This window comes from Cicer arietinum, chromosome 6 (genome assembly GCF_000331145.2).
Source record: "Cicer arietinum cultivar CDC Frontier isolate Library 1 chromosome 6, Cicar.CDCFrontier_v2.0, whole genome shotgun sequence".
Taxonomy (NCBI): domain Eukaryota; kingdom Viridiplantae; phylum Streptophyta; class Magnoliopsida; order Fabales; family Fabaceae; genus Cicer; species Cicer arietinum.
The window spans coordinates 49,006,905-49,028,759 of NC_021165.2; the positions used below are offsets into that span (position 1 = coordinate 49,006,905).

The 21,855-nt window shown below is 29.8% G+C and overlaps 2 protein-coding genes across 2 annotated transcripts; both read right to left on the reverse strand.

Moving 5' to 3' along the window:
* Positions 1–2,776: 2,776 nt before the first annotated feature.
* LOC101502637 (uncharacterized) lies at positions 2,777–3,586 on the reverse strand. Its single transcript, XM_027330825.2, has one exon. The coding sequence runs from the start codon at positions 3,487–3,489 to the stop codon at positions 3,271–3,273; it is 219 nt and encodes a 72-aa protein (XP_027186626.1). The 5' UTR covers positions 3,490–3,586; the 3' UTR covers positions 2,777–3,270.
* Positions 3,587–5,666: 2,080 nt separating this feature from the next.
* Positions 5,667–9,267, reverse strand: LOC140920765 (uncharacterized). The gene is made up of 4 exons (XM_073369587.1): positions 8,308–9,267; positions 7,124–7,406; positions 6,597–7,076; positions 5,667–6,400 (listed from the first exon to the last, which is right to left on the reverse strand). The coding sequence occupies exons 1-4, from the start codon at positions 9,265–9,267 to the stop codon at positions 5,667–5,669; spliced, it is 2,457 nt and encodes an 818-aa protein (XP_073225688.1).
* Positions 9,268–21,855: the final 12,588 nt, after the last annotated feature.

Below are 21,855 nucleotides of genomic sequence, written 5' to 3' on the forward strand. Positions count from 1 at the left end.
CAAACATCAATAAAAGAGAAAATAATAAAATATCAACTATTTTGTTTTTTGGTCTATAAAAATATCAACTAGTTACTAACATGCATTTAACTATTAGAAGAAAAACTTTTAATTTGTATAAACTGATAATTTAAAATATTTGTACATATACATTCAATTAAACCACTATATGTAAGTTTTTTGTGGACATATTTTAGAAACTAATCCATAAAATATTACTAGGGTCTAATTTGATTGAATATATGTATAAAAAGATTTATACTGTCAATAAATAAAAAATAATAATTTCAAAGAAAACAATCAGCACCATGATAAACACATGATTATAGAGAAAGTAGTTTTCCATTCAATAAGTGTATTAATTAGATTTTCTTAAAATTAATTTTAGTTAAAAGTGAATTGAATGTAAAGTAATTTATATTTAAATATATCAATATAAAAAAATAATCAAACAATAAATTTGAATATCAAAAGTTACAGGTGCTAACTAAAATCAATTATATTTAAACATTAATTCTACTCACGCACATCTAAACATTACAAAATAAATTACGTACACACATATAAAATCAATTTTAAACATTTCAAAAGTTAAACTAAACATACACTAACTACTCCCATTTCTTTTGCTTTCAGATATTGGCTTTCTTGATTGTGTTGCCTTTATCAAATTAGATTGTTTAAGTGCATGAATTTCTCAATATATATATCCATAGTGTATCGAGGATTGATGACTCACCATGAAATAGTAAAGGCTAAAATGCAGTTTTGTATCTCCATTTAAGTAAATATGTAATTTTGGTCCTCATCGTAAAAAATGTTGATAATTAGTCTTCCTCATAATTTGATCTTTAATTTTAATGATGTGGCAATAATTTTAGTGTTGTTTACAAGAGCTTACACGATGACATAAAATTTTAATTTAATTTAAATTATTTAATACCATTTAATAATTTATGAAAATTAAATTAAATAATTTAAAAAAAAATATTTTCTTTGGTTAATTTTTGAAAAAACATCAATGTTTTTTCAAATTACTTTTCTTTGTTTCGAAAATTTCTGAAAATAATTCAAATTTTATGTTAAATTTAATTTACTTTAAACCTATATTAAATTGTTTTATTTAATTACTTTTCTTTGTTTTACCTTTATCACTAAAATCATAGTGTTCTTTGCTTTAAACTTGTATACACATCATAATAAAAATGAGTAACTTTTCAGGTTTAAAGTAATGGACAGTCTAATTTTTTTGATGAATGTTTAAAGCAAAGAAAAGTAATTAAAATTTTATTTTATAGGTTTAAAATAAATAAAATTAATTTAAACAAAAATTTGATTATTTCCCATATCTGCCACACAACCAATACAGATCAAGAAATATATAGAACCATAAAAGTTAAATTCCCAAGCCATTGGTCAGACTAAAATTATAAATTTAATTCATTCCAAAGAGGACAACAAATTTATTTTTGGGAATAAGCTTGATTGAATGTCACTCCTACTATCACAAAACAAAATCTCTCCACAGTTTATACTCAATTAATGAAAAATAATATAAAAAACCATTTTTTATTAATAATAAATTTTATATAAATTAATATTTAAATATTTTAAAGCTAAAACTTTAAATTTTCTGTTTTTTATTTATTAATTTGATATACATTTTATTTATTTAACTATTTTAGTTATTTTAAATTATGATATATACAATATTTTAAACTCTTCTTTTTAATTATGAGACTTGTATTTTCAATTATTTTGAATGACTAAGCTATATAGAATCATGTTGTTATGTAGGATATACTATATATATACTCCCAGTATTTAATACTCTATTCAAAATGAATTATAAATAAAAGTACACTAAATTACGTATATAATATCTTATAAAAAATATGGTTATTTATATATTTAACTTATGCAATCCTAATTAAAAAGTTAATTCCATTATCTAAATTAGTCTTAATGAACATTATTTTAGAGTTATTATCATTAAATAAAAAAGAAATTATTAATTCTTTCTTATATTTCATTCTATAATATTCTAGAATATGTATGTTAATTTTGTTAATATTTTATTTTACTTCTTAGAGAGTATAGAACAACTTCTTGATTAGTTAATTTCGTGACTCAATATTAACCATATATTTTAATTATCATTGACATTGTCTATGAAAGCATTAATTGTCCCAGGAAAAAAATCCGTAAGTATGAAAGAGATACAGTAGTCTATCAGAAATCAAATATAGACGAAACAGAAAAAGTCAAATATAAACAAAAAAAGATAGTGGTATTTCACATGTGTGCATGGTAGCTTTCTTTTGAAAATGTTTAGGGAGTCATGCCTTCTTTATAATCTGCTTTGTGTATTGGTGTTTCTGAATTTATTTTAATTTAAGTTATTAGCTTACAAATTCTAATAAGGTAAATAATATTAATAATTTATATCTAAATTAAATGAATACATAATTTTGATGTAATTTTTTTCTTTTAATTTATTCTTCATTTAAATTAAGTTATTCTTTATTTAATTATAATAATAAAAAATTTAAAAATATGTATACTATATATGAGATGCTAAGTTCATATATACCATTTTTTTGTTGAAGGTGAAGTAGTAGACAATGTCCATTATAATAATAATAATAATAATAATAATAATAATAATAATAATAATAATAATAATAATATTAATATTAATATTAATATTAATAATAAATAGTTTTCGTTAAATTATATATTTAATGAAACATAAGATTCTTTTATTCTCTAAATAGAACATGAAAATTTGTCTTTATAACATGATTTGGAAACCAAATCAATACAATAAACACCAAATCAACTATTGTTACACTCTCATAATCATAATACAGAGGGAATTTATCTAGAAAAATGTACTAAAAATAAAAAAGTAATAGTAGAAACAATGTTGTTTTTTTGAGTTTTTCCTCAAATTCAAGGAGAAATTGCACATGTGCGGTGATCTATTTATTTTTACTCTTCACAAATTTAGTCACTCCTTGAGACACACCTCAATTTTGATACCTCCATCTTAACAATATTAATATGTCATTCATTCTATTTTATGTGGGACTTTTTTTTTTCTTTCAATTCACACAAATTAACTCTCATTAATATCATTTTCATTTCTAATTAACAAGTAGTAAATATAAAAAAAAGTGTGGAAGAAAAATACTTAGAAGATGAAGTTTTTTCTTAAATATAATATGAATCTATAGATAATAGATACTAGTAACTATAGATGATATATTAATAAGATGCTTGTCTGTAAGACTTAAGAATAGCTCCACAAAAACTGCAAATAATAGCTTTCCAATATTTACTGTTGACAGGAACATAGCAAAATCTTGTTTGAGTCATCATATCAGCCACTCTGGCGCTGCTTCTACACCGCGAACAAGTTCCCGCCACCGGTTTGCTCCGCCGTATTTTTGTTTTCTGATCCACAAGAAAGCAAAAACAAGACATGTGTGTTTCTCGAAACCAAAGATTATTATTTGTTTGTTCCTAATAACTAATAGATGTTGTTTGATGTGTTTGTGGGCGAACCTATTATAATAGGCAGAAAATTTGTCAACAATTGAACGAGAGTTGCATTAATTAGACGAACACACACTCTAATATATGATTTAGATATCTCACACGGTTCAAAGTATATATATATATATATATAATTTAAACTACTATTCAATCAGACTATTAACACAATGGATGTAATTAAAAAGGGTTCAAATTTTTTATTACAAATGATAATGTTCACTTATATTATAACATACTAAATGATTTAATATTTCATAATGTTTTTGCAAAGTATGTTTATGAATAGATAATCATTTTATTTGTATTTTACGATATTCTACTTCGATGAGTTGACTTCCACAATCCATAGAAACATAATCACATTAAGTTTAAGGATTTATTTTTGTTACGTTTATGAATTAATGTTTATTATCTATTTTTAAGTATTGATAATTCAAAAATAAGATATTTATGTAGATGAATATAGAATGATTATCTCAGAAGTATATTTTTGTTTGACATATAATTTTGGGGACACTTTTACCTATGAAAATAATTGAATGTTTGAAATTAGTTAAATTTTGTAGCCACATATTGTATTTCCTCTTTGAAGGTTTTGAAAACCCTCAATGTCATCATAGTTGTTTTGGTCCCCGTTACATTGTTGTGCAAGAGCTTCAATTGTTGGTGGAGCTCCCTCTCTCGAGATTCCATCTGCTCTTTCAACTTGTGGTATCGTATTTCAAGTTGCCACATGAGTTTAACCTCTCTCACAATTCCCTCTTGTAGTTGGTAGAGTTTCTCTTCATGTTGGTGTTGGTGTTGTTGTTGTTGTTCAATGTTTCGGTCTTGTAGCTCCCTCATAGAGTTCATCATCTACGTGAAAAGGAGTTTGCCCTTCTTTCACATCCGACTAGTTAGAAGGATTTCTAGATTTAAGTATTGCCACAAGTGAGTTAGTGTTTGGGTGCTAATGTCACGTATGCAAACAAGAAATATAATGGTACTATATCCTAGGTGAGAATAATACACTATTCACGAATATGCTAAAAGATTTGTAATCCTAATTGTCTTTTCCCCTTTACAGGTGGATCTTCCTTGGGAAATGAGCCTCATTAGTTCAGCTTCCGATTTTATTGAGATTTCACTTGCCTTAGAATGATTAGGTGCCCAGACACACCACCTAGTCATTTATACGGGTGCACTGACACACCATCTTGTCTCACCACCTTGTCGTAGGGCTGATTGGATGCATAAACGTTCCACTTGGTCATCTATACCGGCGCACAATCATACCACCCTGTCATCCGCACAGAGTTGAGTTGTTTGAGTAGAGTGTCTCATCATTTTATGTGTTAGTTGCGTTAGAGTCTAGTGAATCTGATCCAAACACTCTCATTTTGAGCCAATGTTTGTCCTCTCTTCTTGGATACTCCATCCAGCTCACTAACTATTAAGAGATTAAGGGATAGCAAAATGGATGGATCGAATATATATAAATTAAATTGTAAATGATGGGTTGAAACAATCCATTTACAATCCTTAAAAGTTATTTTTTAAAAATCTATCTAAATAATCTATAAAAAAGCAAATACATCAAATTCACACAATCTATCCATCAAATTATATAAAAACAATAATTTTTCAAGATAATTTTTTTTAATGTTGGAAGTGGTGGAAAGAATGGTAGTCAACACTGCAGAGCTTTTGTTATTTACTGAACTTGCCATTATATTTTTATTATAATTCTGATCTATTGTAAACAGTACAAAACTAAGTATATATATACCAGCTAACAAACCTTTCTGGTATATGGGCAGTTAACAGATTAATCAATACAAAACAACCAATCCCAAGAATTACAACTAACTAATAACAACAAAACTAACTAATAACAATAAAGATAATATAAAAATTAAGTAATCTTATCAGGCCCGTGCAAGCTCGAACCGCAGATGTCGATAAGGTTGAGCTTGGAAACAATATAATGAAAGGAAAAGGGAGGCAATGCTTTGGTATGGATGTCTGCAAGCTAGGTAGTAGAAGGGACAGCCATAAGATGGATCATGCCATTTTGAATTTTCTCACAAACCAGATGAAAATCGAGCTCTATGTGTTTTGTACGTTCATTTTGAATTGTTGTCACAGAAAATTGAAACAGGGAGTTTCACACGAAGATGAAGGTCTTTAAGAAGATATAGGAGCCATTGGATTTCACAAGTTGTGTGTGCCAAAGCGCGATATTCCGCTTCTGAAGAAGAACGAAAAATAACCGTTTGTTTTTTTGATTTCCATGAGATAAGTGAAGACCTGAGAAAGACGAGCAAACCAATGGTTGATTTTCTGGAATCAGGGCAGGCAGCCCAATTTCTATCACTGAAAGCCAATAATTGGAGAGGAGAAGAAGAAGAAAAATATAAGCCATTTCCAGGGGAACCTTTAATGTAGTGCAGAATTCTGGTTGCAGCAAGATAATGAGACTGCATTGGGTTGGAAACATATTGGCTGAGCTTGTGAACAGGGAAGGAAAAGTCAGGCCTAGTGTTGGTTAAGTAGAGCAAGCGGCCAATCAATCTTCGATACAATTTGTTGTCGGGGAAAGGATTGCCATCATCCTTAGATAACTTTAGATTTGGCAGCATAGGAGTTGAAACCGGTTTGCAGTTGAGAAGTCCCATATCATCCAAGAGGTCCAAAGCATATTTGCGTTGATTAAGAGAAATACCCTTTGATGATTGAGCAACCTCCAGCCCAAGGAAATATTTGAGAGAGCGCAAGTCTTTGATTCGAAATTGAGAATGGAGAAAAGACTTAACAAATTGTATTTCTTGTGAATCATTGCCAGTGAGAATGATATCATCTACATAAATCAACAAAAAAAGTGAAATGAGCATCATGGGATTTAACAAACAACGAATAATCCGAAACAGATTGAGTATATCCTAAAGATAAGATAGCAGAAGTTAGTTTATCATTCCAATTTCGACTAGCTTATTTTAAACCGCAAATCGACTTGGTCAATTTACAAACTAAATTTGGGTTCGGAGGGGTATAACCAGGAGGAAGTTGCATGTAGACATCCTCGTGGAGATTCCCGTGTAAAAAGGCATTGTTGACATCTAATTGATATAAATGCCATTGTTTAATAGCAGCAATGGGCAAAACAAGTCTAACAGTAGTCATTTTAATTATAGGAGAAAATATTTCTAAATAATCTACGCCTTCCAATTGAGTATATCCTTTAGCAACAAGTCTAGCCTTATGTCTTTCAATACTACCATCAGAATTGAGTTTGGTTTTGAAAACCCATTTACAACCAATAAGAGTTTTATCATCAGGTAAATCAATTAATTCCCAACTGTTATTATGTTCAAGAGCCTGAATTTCTTGGTCCATAGCATGCTTCCAGCAATCAAATTTAATTGCTTGTGTATAAGAACACGGTTCAGGAATATAAGATAAAGCAAATAAATAAGATTTATAAGCAGTAGAGACATTGTCATAAGATAAAAAATGGTTTAAAGAATGAAGATTACCTGATATAGTAGTATTGGAAGATCTAGAGGCAGGAACATTATATTACATTCATAATCTTGTAAGTAACTTGGAGCATTTCTTACCCTAGTAGAAGTACGGACAACAGATTGAGGGGCAGGGGCAGTATCCAAACCAGATTCATGCATAACATGCGGAATATCATTTAAAGTAGCAGTAGGTATATCAAAATGCATATAAAAATTAGGAAAAACATGGGAATTCTCATGATCAGCCAATTGTGGAGGACAAGATAAAGGATCAATATCACAAGGTATGTCAGAATTGTTATGATTGATAGGCAAAGGAAGTTGAGAGTTAGGAGTATGTGACTAAGTAGAATGGTGTTTATGAAAAGGAAAAACGTTTTCATAAAACACCACATTTCTTGAAAGAAAAATATGTTTAGTATGTAAGTCAAATAAAACATAGCCCTTTACTCCATCTCTATGTCCTAGTACAATGCATTTTCAAGCACGAGGTTGAAATTTAGTTCTATTAGCAAAAATAGTGGAGGCAAAACATAGAGAACCAAAAACTCTTAAATGAGAAAGAATAGGTTCTTTATTATACAATAAAAAATAAGGAGATATATTATGTAATTTGATAGAGGGAAGTAAATTTAAAATGTGGACAACATGAGTAATAACACCAAAAAGAAAGAGGTAAATGAGATTGAAATAAAAGACTCCTAGCAATATTTAAAATGTGTTGATGTTTTATCTCAACCACCCCATTTTGTTGAGGTGTCTCAACACAAGAAATATGATGAATAATGTCTTTACTGTTGAAAAAAAAACCATGGAAAATTCAGGGTCGTTGTCCGAACGAATAATTTTGACTTTTTTATTAAATTGAGTTTCAACATAGTGAATGAAATTAATAAGATGAGTTTTGGTTTCATGCTTAGCATTCATCAATCTAATCCAAGTGAACCTAGATTTATCATCCACAATTGTTAAAAAATATTTATGACCATGTAAAGAAGCAGTAGAAGTAGGACCCCATATATCAATATGCACAATATCAAAGATAGAAGAAGAAACAGATGCACTATTAGAAAAAGGTAATTTCTTTTGTTTTGAATAATGACAAACATCACAATGTTTCATATCAATAGGAGATAGAAAAGAATGTTGTTTAGCTACATTGTTATAACAAGTAGAAGAAGGATGACCAAGCCTATAATGCCAAACATGGTCTAAAGGAAAAAATTGTGGAAATAGTATCTACAACATTGATCAAAGGAATATGGTTGGCTACAACATTACATGGAGATATAGGATGAACAAATTCATAAAGTCCATTCCTAAGGATAGCACTACCAATCCTCTTCAAAGTGTTCAAATCTCGAATCATACAAGAATCGTGAGAAAATGTTAAAGTACATGGATTAAACTCAATAAGTTTACTGACAACAATAATATTGAAGGAAAACAAGGGAATATAAAGAACATTATGTAAGATTAAGGATTCATTTAAAAGAACAGTTCCACTGATTGAAGGTTGAGTAAAATGCCCATTAGGAAGTTTAACAGAAATTGGTGTTACAGATTTGTAAGTTGAATAAAAAGATAAAGAATTAGTAAAATGATATGTTGCACCCGAATCCAAAATCCACATAGTAGAAAGATTACCTTGTTGTTTACCTGTATTAGAAGATCCAGAATGAACTTGATGATTGCTAATCAGATTCGAAACCTGAGGAGTGCTGGTGGAAGTAGATGATGGTAGGAGAGCTAACAACCCTTGAATTTGGTCCTTGGTGAAAGGGTGAGTAGATTCAGTAGAGTCATGAGGAAAAGATTCAACATTATGAACGATTTTCTTGGTTTGATACCCAGGGGGAAAACCATGGAGAAAGAAGCATTTGTCAACAGTATGATTAGTTTTCTTGCAATTAGTGCACAATCTAGGGTTTTGAGGTTTTCCAAAATTTGGTTTGAAAGTGAATTTAGGTTTACCATGAGAAGGTTTATTAGAAAAATTTCGAGAATCAATAGCTAAAACCGTTGGTTCGGGTAAAAGACCAATGTGTAATTGGCGTTCTTGTTGAAGAATCATCGAGTAAACTTTAGTAAGGGGAGGGAGAGGATCAAAAAGAAGAATCTGGGAATGAACATTTGAGTAATTATCATTAAGACCTTGTAAAAAATAAAGAATCATGTCATGATCTCTATACTGAGTTACCATCTTGAATGTGTTGCAACGGCCAGTAGAAGAAGAAGTGCAAGAAGGAATGGGTCTAAAATTGAATAGTTTATCAGAGAGCTTCTTGAGAGTTGTAAAAAAAGCTGTGACCGTGGAATCCCCTTACTTAATGGTGGACAGATCTGAAGTTATTTGAGAAATTCGGACAAAATCACCTTGAGAAAATCGGCTCTTGAGTTCTTGCCAAACAGCGGATGCGTCGTCAATCCAAAGAATGCTACCAACAATATCAAGGGAAATGGAGTGATAGAGCCACGAAAGAACAAGTGTATTGCAACGTTTTCAGGCCGAGAAATCTGAAGCAGTAAGATCTGGTTTCTTGATTGAACCATCAATAAAGCCATATTTGTTTTTCATTTCAAGAGAAATATACATCGCGCGAGCCCAGGCGTGATAGTTTGAAGCATCCAAAACGGGAGACACCAAGACAAGAGACGGATTCTCATTGGGATGAATGTAAAAGGAACTGTTGGGATCTCGATTTGGTTGAGGAGGATCGGAAGGAGGATGAGGAGGATCGGAATGAGGAAGAGGTGGCGGCGGCGATGAAGGTATTGCAGCCATGGAAAAGAGAACAAAAAGCGGTAACCCTAAAAGAACAATGACGAGAAAGAATGGAAAGAAAGAATGGAAAGATAAGGCTAAAATTGGTTTTTGACAACTGATACCATGTTATTTACTGAACTTGCCATTGTACTTTTATTATAATTCTGATCTATTGTAAACAGTACAAAACTAAGTATATATATATACCAGCTAACAAACCTTTCTGGTATATGGGCAGTTAATAGATTAACCAATACATAACAACCAATCCCAAGAATACAACTAACTAATAACAACAAAACTAACTAATAACAATAAAGATCATATAAAAATTAAGTAATCTTATCACCTTTTAATTTTATATTTAATTTTTAAAATAATAATAATATTTTTATTTTAAATAAAAAAACGAAAAAAGTGGTTTAGCTAATAGTTAGTTCTAAATAAATAAAAATATCTATTTCGATGCAACTTGGCTGACAATTAGTTCTGAAAGTAGTTTTCATCATGTAAAAAAATTATCGATCATAATTTGTCCGCATTGTTTATAAATTATTACCGGACAAAACATTTTTATCGAATTTCTGAAAAATATTTTCCATACACCAATGAAACTCTAACCAAGCCCATTAGCAATCTTCTCAAGCAAAAACGATGAACAATCATTGAAGCAATTGGATTATTTTTTAGTGTGGTACAATGAAAATCCCTCTCTTGTGATGTTCATGACTCAGGTCTTTTTTGAGTGTGGTACAATGAAGGGTCTTTTTGTTGTCATCTTAGAAGATCGCTTATTATTTCTAGTAATTCCATTGGACATATTGCAGTGATTTTCACAATTACAAAGCTTACCTATCACATAAAAAGAAAACAATAAGAATTAAAAAAAAAAAAAAAAAACTTAATCATGTAGCATCAACATTTTAGTGTCCGACACGTAACACACATCTACCCGACACTGCATTTATTACTTCAATTAATATATGGTTTTAAATTTGTTACTAATGTTAAAGTTGCCATAAAATATGTGAGTGGAAGTTCACATTAAATATTTGTAGTGTCCTATTTAAATTGTTAGAAGTTCTAGGTATATTCTCTCACTATAAGTTTATCTCTTGCAACTCAAATCAAAACACTACATATGTGTTGTTCTAAATTCTTTATATTTGAAATATCAAGTGCAACAACAATTGAAGTCTAGATATCCAATTGCTTATGAAGTTCTTGGCCAATTGGAATTTATAATTCACTAATCTAGAATTCACTATGTAAATTGTCAAAAAAAGTTCAAATTATTCAGATGTCTATTATGGTGTTAGACTGTCCAATAGGTCCCCAAAATATAGTCAAATTACAAAGAATGCAAATGAAAATACAATATGAAAGAGTCAACACTTTTCTTTATGATGAATTTACCTTGACACAATCATAAACATGTTCATCCTCATCCAGAGAAACTAAGAATCCTCTTCTCCTATCTTTTATTTGTTATCCATTTTGAGCAATTTCTTCCCCTTTCTTAGTGTCCACCACGAAAGAACCCTATTCTGATTTTGCAACCAATCCTTCCAATCCTTATTATTTTCATCCTAATGAAAACCTCTCTTTCAATCTTGTTACCCCTTCTTTGGATAGCAAGAACATTTCTTCTTGGTCTCGTGCGATGAAGGTTGTCTTAATCTCAAAGAACAAATTGAAATTTGTTGATGCACTTTTCCCCAACCTGCATCCAACCATTTTCTTTATGATCAATGGATCTGATGCAACAACATAGTGTTATCTTGGCTTCAACGATCAATTTCAAAGAGTATCAACAAATCCATTCTTTGAATCGATAAAGCTGTCGTCGTTTGGAATATTCATGATCAACGATTTTCTCAAGGAGATATCTTTCAAATCTCCGATATCCAAGACGATCTCACTCGCTTCCAACAAGATACTCTTGACTTCTCCAATAATTTCACTCATCTAACTACTATGTGGAAAGAATTTGAGAATTTCCTCCCTACTCGCGATTGCACTTGTGCGATTCCGTGCACTTGCGGCGCCACCACTGATTTGCGCAAGTATAAAGAACAAGATCAAGTGATCAAGTTTCTCAAAGGTTTGAATAACCAATACTCTAATGTTAGATCTCAGATCATGCTCATTGACCCTATACATTCTCTTAACAAAAAACATTTTCACTCGTTCTTGGTCAAGAACGTCGATTAAATGTTTCAGCCGTCCTTGATTCTGTTGATGACAAAGCTTCTTTGGCGCTGCAAGTATCCAACAATGGGGGAGGGCGTGGTTCTGCTTCCAATGGAGGTCGTGGAAGAGGTGCTCGTGGGTCCAACAGGTTTTGTACTCATTTCCAAAGACCGTATCACCTATCAAAGCGGACTTCTCCCAAACTTGAACTTCAAGACTTATTAACCTGTAATAACTGCGATTTCGCAAACGCAGGGCCAAACCAGTCAAACACAAACAACGAAGGAGGTGAATTTTGAAATCATGTTAATAATATAATATAAGTAAGAAGAACACGCAACAATCATAATAGACTGTATCATAACACAAATATTCTTCAAGGTAAAACATCACATGATAAAGTTAAAACCACTCAAGTAAAATCAATACATTTCACTATAAGATCAAATCATCTAAGAGAAGTTATTATCACACACGATACATATTAATCACAAGAAAACAATCACAAGAAAATCATTATGCTTGTCACGATCAGACTCATTCAGTTGTACTTCCCCAAAATCACTATGCTTGTCAGACCCTACCTATATGATGACAAAATAATATCCACTTCACATATTCTCAATATTTATTTTCTTCCCTCGTTGGCCTATGATACTTGTGACACACTAAACCTCAAAATAATATATATAATAATTTATATTATATTTCTATGAAATTTGCAGCAGAAAAATAAAAATATGTTTCCAAGAAAATAAAAACTTTTATTTTTAACTTAGGATATCATGTTTCTCAAAAATCAAAAGGAACACTTTAAACTTATTTTCTCCATTAAAATAGTGTAATATCAATAAGCTTTATTTGAGTATTATTACTTGATTTAATTTAAAAACTTACTAGTACTTCTTAGATATTCATACAAAAATTCATTTCAAATTGAAAAAGTAAAATACAATTTAAGCCTTTATTCCCGATATCACCTATCAGAGCGTGGTTCCTCCCAAACTTGAACTTCAAGATTCATTAACATGTAATAACTGCGATTTCACAAGCGCAGGGCCAAGCCAGTCAAACACAAACAACGAAGGAGATGAGTTTTGAAATCATGATGACAGTATAATACAAATAAGAAAAACACGCAAACAATCATAATAGAACCGTATGATTGCACAAACATTCCATCAAGAAAATATCACGTTAAAAGTCAAAATCACTCAAGGGAAATCAATAAATCTCACTATAACATCAAAACATCTAAGAGAAATTATCACCACACATGATACATATTAATCACAACAAAACAATCACAATAAAGTGCAATGCTACGCATGAGCTTAGACTCTACTTCACAATGTGGTACCATTCTAACTCTGAAGTATTTGGTCAGGAGGCTTTATACTATGCCACCATCCTGGTGGACGGACAATTCAAATTGGCCATATCCTCATAGATCTCCTCAACTCAACCCGAGACACATATACGTGACAGTCGAGGTAAACGTGTGTTGCGTGGTAGCTCCCGACATTTGGAGTGCTACCTTAAAGTCACCTAGGAATTCCCCACCCGAATACCTCCAAGGTCTAACAATCTTGCCTTAAGGCTCGACAGCAGACCGTCACGATCATGCTTATTCAGTTGTACTTCCCCGAAATCACTAGGCTTGTCAGACCCTACCTATATGATAACAAAATAATCTTCACTTCACAAATTCTCAATATTTATTTTCGCCCCTCGTTGGCCTATGGTGCTCCATTAAGACCTTCATCTCAAACACAAATTGGAATCATAATATTCTCATCACAATTTATAACATCACTATCATTAATCACACGTCATCACATATACTCATCACAATCTTATAACATCAATCTCATGAATCATACATCATCACATAGACTTATCACAAATTTATAACATCATTGTTATTAATTATACATCAACATAATCACATAAAACGTATCAAAATGCATCCACCTTTTATTATCGCATCACTTAAACATGTCTAATCAAACATATACGTAAAATTCATTCGACATTCAATATCACAATAATATCAAATATCACACATTTAACGATAATAAATCAAATATCACAATAATATCAAATGCCACACATTTAATGAAATTAAATCAAATATCACAATAATATCAAATGCCCAACATTTAACGAAATTAAATCAAATATCACAATAATATTAAATATCACATTCAAACGCTCTCTCACCCCTTACCTTATTTCGACACTTTCACCTATGAATACGATTCCACGACCAAACAGTCTTTGTTCTTTGACTCTTTGTCCTTCAATAGATCTAACTCAACAGTTTATGGATAAATGTCAAAAATAAATTATGAGGAGATATTCTAAAAAACTAAATTCGAAAACCGGTCAAAGAAAATTACCATAAATCAGAAAACCAATTAGTGGATAATATAGCCACTTTTCACACGGTCGTTTTGGCGTTGGTTTCACTAAATCGGACTTACGGTGAAGTAGAACGATACAAAATAACAAATTCTACAAACGGAGAAGTCAGGTATTTTAGAGAGAAATTGGGGTTATTAAAGATCTGGAAAATGGAGAAAGTTTTCTAGAACAGTTATCGATCACCGGTGTCAAACGATAGGTTGTTGATGGTTTGCTCATGGTATGCGGCTGAAGCTCTCTCTCTCTTATTTCTTTTATTAAGACAATTAGGGATTAGGGTCAATCCCACTAGTCTTCTTTTATGTTTTACTATTACTATTTTTATTTTATTTTTTAAAAACTCAATTTCATTAATAAAACATTATTAATATTTCAAAACTAATATTTTATAAAATAAAATAATTAATCTTTTAAAATATAGTAATAACCAAAACTCTCATATGCAAATTACTCACTATAATTATACTTATTTTTCCAAATGCTTACGTTAGATTATTACCATCGTTAGAAAATATTTGAAATTATAAAATAAATAAATATAACATCAACACTTTATATTAATTACTAAATCTTAATAAATATATATAAAATTACAATGTCATAACAAGTATATAAAAATAAACAAAATCAAACACAATATCAATTCTATCTCAAGATAATTATTTATAAAAATAGAAAATAGTTATAAATAATTAAAATATAATTACGTGCATACTTAACATCAGTCAAGTGCACAAAAAAAATATTACATCAATTGGGTACGCATATATACTCGTAAAATCACATAAAGTCTTTCTCTTTAAAATATTACACTAAAATACTATTATTATGTTTTTAAAATATATCAAATAATAAAATATAATATTTATTATTTATAACGCTCATTTAATCTAATATTTATAAAACTAGCACATCATAGAAAGCACCCATATAATGAAAATTGCCCCCAAATTTATCAACATATATTATAAAATAATTTTAACATCAAATTAATTATTTAAAATCATATTTAATTAATAAAATAGTTTATTATAAAATTTGGGGTGTTACAATACTCTATTATGACCATCATCTCAAACACAAATTGGAATCACCATTTTTTCATAAACTATGGGGTTACTCAATATTCTTATCACAAAATTTTATCATCACGATCATTAATCTTACATCATCATAATCACATAAACTCGTCACAAATTTATAGTATCACTATCATCAATCATACCTCATCACATAAACTTATCACAAATTTATAACATCATAATTATTAATCATACATCATCATCATCACATAAATTTATCACAATGCATTCATCTTTTATCATCACATCACATAAACTCATCTAATCAAACATATACATAAAATTAATTTGACATCCAATATAACAATAATATTGAATATCACACATTTAAAGAAATTAAATCAATCAACACCTTACAAATATTTCTATTATATTCTATAACAACACCTTGCATATTAATTAATTTATCCCTCAAATGGCTACTTCCGTACGTAGCTAGCCCCTGATGAATCGTTGAGAAATACGGTCTTCCCGTTCATCTCACAATATATTATACTCACAAATTCAAACGCTCTCTCACCCCTTACCTTATTTCAATGCTTTCACATACGAATACGATTCCACGAGCAAACAACATTTGTTCTTTGACTATCTCTTTGTCCTTCAAAATCGATCTAATCGATAATTTATGTGTAAACATCAAAAATAAATTATGAGAAGACACTCTAAATATTAAATTTCGAAATTCGTTCAAGAAAACATACTATAAATTAGAAAACCAATCAATGGATAATATAGCCATTGTTTACAGGGTCATTTTGGTGTTGATTTCACTCAAATCGGACTTACGGGGAAGAAGAACGGTGGAAAATAACGAATTTCATAAACGGAGTAGTCATATATTTTAGAGAGAAATTGAGATGATTAAAAATCTGAGAAAATACATGTAATTGACTAACTAAATGGGTAAAACAACATACTAAAATTTGGATGAAAACGAAGAAACTTTTCTTGGACACTTATTGATGAACGATATCAATTTTCTTATTTTTCTCTGAATGTGCGACAACCCTACTTGTGTCCAGGTTATTGTGTTTCTCATGCCTTTCATTTTTGTTATTTTCAATTAATATTTTTTTTATTATTTAATTAGGTTGTTCTCTTAAATATGTGTCTAACCCATAAAACATATTTTACTTTTTTCTTCTATTTATTTTTATTTTCTTAAATAAAAAAAATAATTACCAAAACTATTTTTTAACACTTTTTTTTTAAAACACAATTTAATTACTAAAATATTACTAATATTTCAAAACAAATATTTAATAAAATGAAGTAATTAAAGTAATTAATTTTTTAAAATACATTAATAATCAAAACCCTCATATTCAAAGTAATCCATATAATACTTATTTTTCCATATACTCAAATTAAAATATTATCATCATTAGAGAATAGTCGAAATTATAAAAATAAATAAATATAACATCAACACTATATATTAATTACTAAATCATAAAAAATACATATAAAATCACAATGTCATAACAATTATATAGAAATATAGGAAATCAAACGCAATATCACTACTATCCAAGATAATTATTTATGTAAAAAATAAATAAAAACAGAAAATAGTTATAATAAATTGAAATATAACTACATGCATACTTAACATCAGTCAAGCGCACAGAAAAATATTACATTAATTGGGCAAGCGTATATACACGTAAAATCGGATAAAATCTTTTTCTTTCAAAATATTACACTAAAATACTATTATTTTTAAAAAAATATATCAAATAAAAAAATATAATATTTATTATTTATATCGCTCATTTAATCTAATATTTATAAAACTAGCATTTCATAGAAAGCACTCATATAATGAAAATTAGTCAGAAAATTTATTATCATGTATTCTAAAATAATTTTAACATCTAATTAATTATTTTAAATTGTATTTAATTGATAAAATAGTTTATTATAAAATTTAGAGTGTTACAGTTGATACTTGTTTTCTTAAACATGGTTACCCACCGGGTTACACTTCCAAAATTTTGAACCTTAGTTAATCTTGCTAGTAACAATGATTCCTAATCTTTAATTCAAGAGCAAGCCCAAACATCTCCTTCCTTAACTGATATTCATCGTCAATATCAACAAATTCTTCAATTGTTTCAACACACTATTCCACCCCACTCCAATACTGCTACCGAGCAAAATCAAGCATCTACAAATTCAGTTTTATCTTTTACACCTTATATCAATTCTATCTCTACCCCACAATCAGGTAACAATACTATCCTTTGGGTAATTGATACAGGTGTCATTGATCATATAACCTATTCCTTTAAACATTTTTATACTTATCATTCTTTCACACCTTTCACTATAAGATTGCCTAATGGTCATAAAACTATTGCTACTATAGCTGGAAATGTTGAAATTTCATATTCTATTTTTTTGAAATTTTTTTATTATATACCTGAATTTACACTCAATCTAATATCTGTATCCAAACTGATCAATTCATTAAATTGTTTCTTTCTATATCAAGTAAACAAATGTTTGATTTTGCATAATTTCACTAAGAAGTTGATTGGTATAGCTGAGAAAAATGCAGATCTATATGTTCTCAAAGCTCTTGCCAAAATTTATTCTTCCAATTATAATCCTTTTTGTGACTCTTCTTGAAATGTTGCTTCTAGGGATGATACCTCTTTATGGCATCTTAGACTAGGACATGTTTCTGATTCTGTTCATAAATCCATTTCCTTGCAATTTCCTTTTGTATCTTACAAGCATAAACATAATTCTCCATATGATACATGTCACTTTGCAAAGCAAAATAATCTTTCTTATCCTAATAGTAATTATGTTTCTACTCATATATTTGATATACTTCATGTTGACATATGGGGTCCATTTGGCACTCTTTCAATTTATGGTCATAAATGTTTTCTTACTCTTGTTGATGATTATAGTAGATTTACTTGGATTGTTCTCATGAAATCTAAAAGTGAAACCAGACAACATCTTAAGAATTTTATTTGCTACATTGAAACTCAATTTAAAACCAAACTCAAATGTTTAAGAAGTAATAATGGTGTTAAATTTATTATGGATGATTTTTTTCTTTCAAAAGGGATCTTTCATCAAAGATCATGTGTTGAATGTCCTCAATAAAATGGTGTTATTGAGAGAAAACATCAACACATCCTCAATGTTGCTAGATATCTTTCTTTTCAATTTAAAATATCTATTTTTTTTGGTATTTTAGTGTTCAATATGTTGTTCATCTCATTAATAGGATACATGGTCCCTTTTTACAGAATCAAACTCCTTTTGCTATGTTGTATAAAGTTCCACCTAGTTTACTTCATTTAAAGTCTTTTGGATATTTGGCTTATGCATCTACTATTCATCATCATAGAACTAAATTTGACACTCGTGCTAGAAAAACTATTTTCTTGGGTTATAGAGATGGTACTAAAGGATACCTTCTTTATGATTTAATTTATCATGCTTTTTTTGTTTCTAGAATTGTAATTTTTTATGAAATAATTTTTCCTTTCTCTAAAGATGTTTCTATAGGTGCTCCTACCTCTATACCTCATGTTACCACCAATGATTATGATTTAGAAACCATAGACTCTATTAATCACCAACTCTGAAATACAAACTGCTCTTATCCCTCTTAGAAAATCAACCAGAATAATAACTAGGCCTCCTTAGCTTCAAGATTTTGATTGCAATATTCTTCCTTCCCAATTACATAATACTATTTCAACCACCCTATACCCTATTTCTTCCACCTTGAGCTATGATAGATGTGCTCCTAGTTACAAATTTTGTTTGTTTCTCTATTTCTTCAATTAAGGAACCTCAAACATATACTCCGGCGAGCAAACATGATTTCTAGAACTTAGCTATGATAATAGAACTAGCAGCCCTTGAAACCACAAATACTTGGTCCATTGTTGATCTTCCAAAAGGTAAGAAACTCATTGGTTGTAAATGGGTTTACAAGGTAAAATACCATGCTAATAGTTCTATTGAAAGATATAAAGCTAGGCTAGTAGCTAAAGGTTATACGCAACTAAAAGGTGTAGATTATTTTGATACTTTTTCTCCTGTTGTTAAAATTGTTACTGTTAGAACTATTTTGGCTTTAGCTGCTAGTAGAGGTTGGTTTTTAGAGCAATAGATGTTAATAATGCCTTCTTACATGGAGATTTACATGAAGAAGTTTATATGTCACTACCCCCTGGTATGCATCTTCATAACTCTGTTACTTCTCATTCTAAAGTTTGCAAATTAAATAATTCTATATACGGTTTAAAACAAGCAAGTAGACAATGGTATTATAAGTTATCTGAATCTTTTTTATCCGTTGGTTACAAGGAATCTTCTGCTTACTTTTCTCTTTTCACAAAAATCATTGATTCTAATTTTACTGTTTTACTTATGTATGTTGATGACTAGGGATGGGCAAAAAAACCAAATATTGAACTGATTTATAGAACTGAACCGAACCAAACCACTTTTAAATTAAACCGGTTCAAAAAATTTAAAAACCAAATTTTATTTTAAAATCAGTTTTTTTAACTGAACTGATTTTAAAGAAAATAGGTGCCTTGTAACCAAATTTAGTTTTGATTCTACCAAAACCTCAAAATCTCAAACCCCTAAAATCAGCCTCAAAACCCTAAAATTGAAATGAAGCTTATGGCCGCCGCCGTTCGCCGCCGCCGCAAATAGAAAGTCATCTCTTCTCTCTTCGCACAACGATCGCACTTCGTCTTCTCTCTTCGCACAACGATCACACTTCGTCTTCTCTCTTCGCACAACGACCGCACTTCGTCTTCTCTCTTCGCACAACGATCGCACCTCGTTTTCTCTCTTCGTGAGTCATCTCTTCTCTCTTCGCTTTTGTTTATCTCTGTATTTGTATTCATGCTTGCTGATTTCTTTTTATCTGCATTTGTGTAATCAATAGCATTGGTTTTTTCTCTTATTTATTCTTCATTTATGTTGTTTCAATAGTTGTCTTTGATTTTTATTTTGAACATTTTAGTTTTGTTTTGATTGTTTTTTTTTTGGGTGTGCTCACTGTGTTGTTTCATTGAGTTATTGTTCAATGGAGAAAATGTATGTTGCAATGTTTCATGTGAGAGACAGAGATTCAATTTGATTGTTGATTCATAAAGCATGGTTTCAGTAAGAGTATAACAATGTGTGAAGTTTTTATAATAAGTAAGAAATTGCAAAGTTTGTATTAAAGATAAGAAAGATAGAGATTCAAAGAAATTATGATAAGGAAAGTGTTACAATCCAGGACTAGTTTTAAGTACCTAAGACAGTATTAAAAATACAAGTGATTTTGTGTAACAATCATGAGAATATGTTGTGATTATCTCCTAATATTTATTCATTATTGAGAAGTTGATCCAAACTTAATTTTTGTAAGTAAAGGAGTATGTAGCTGAGATAGATCTATAGTAGTAAGAATTATAGTGGAAGTAAGGTATTGGCCAATTACTTGTGAAAGAGTCTTAGAAAAGGTTTGAGAGATGAACTTTACAGTGTGTTAAACTACCAAGCCTAATAGCATATGCACCTTCTGGTACAATTAAAAGCATGTCACCTTGTTTTTGTCCTGATTTTATGTATTCAACGAATCTTGAAATTGTCCAATTTGGTATTCCATCATGGCTTGTTACTACTGACCCCTTTAGTTCTGATGCTTCTGGTCCAACTTCAAAGTCACCATTAGATAATAAACCTGAAGTTTACAATCTTCTGCTTTATCAATCTTATAGCAGGACATTGGTTTACTTCCTTCCCTTCATATATAATTATGACGTTGCAACTTTGTGGTACATTTTGCATTATCTCATCTGCCACACTACATTTTCCTAATTTCCTTGATCTTGATTTTCTGTTCATCATATGATTCATTATATTATCTAATTAATTAAGTAGTACTCAAATGAATTAATGTGAAATGCTAGGTTAATGAATGAATGTACCTTAGATGAGCTTTGTTTGCTCCAATGATTAAATTAGTAATTTGAAGAATGGGAATTAGGTCAAGGATAGCCTTTGCAATAAAATCACTCTCTATTAGGATGATGTCCACCTTAACCTGTTGAATCAATTTGAAATAATAGAAGATCAATTATTAATAGTGGTTTATGTTGGATAATTTGTAATTAGTTTATGTTGGATAATTTGTTTAGTTTAGTTTAGTTTAGTTTCGTTTAGTTTATGTTATTGTTTTTGTTTCAATAAACGATTAAAAGTAGACTTTCTAATCATATTTATTTAAACAGATGTCGTCAATAGGTGATTATGTGGACTCTCCATTAATGGAGAA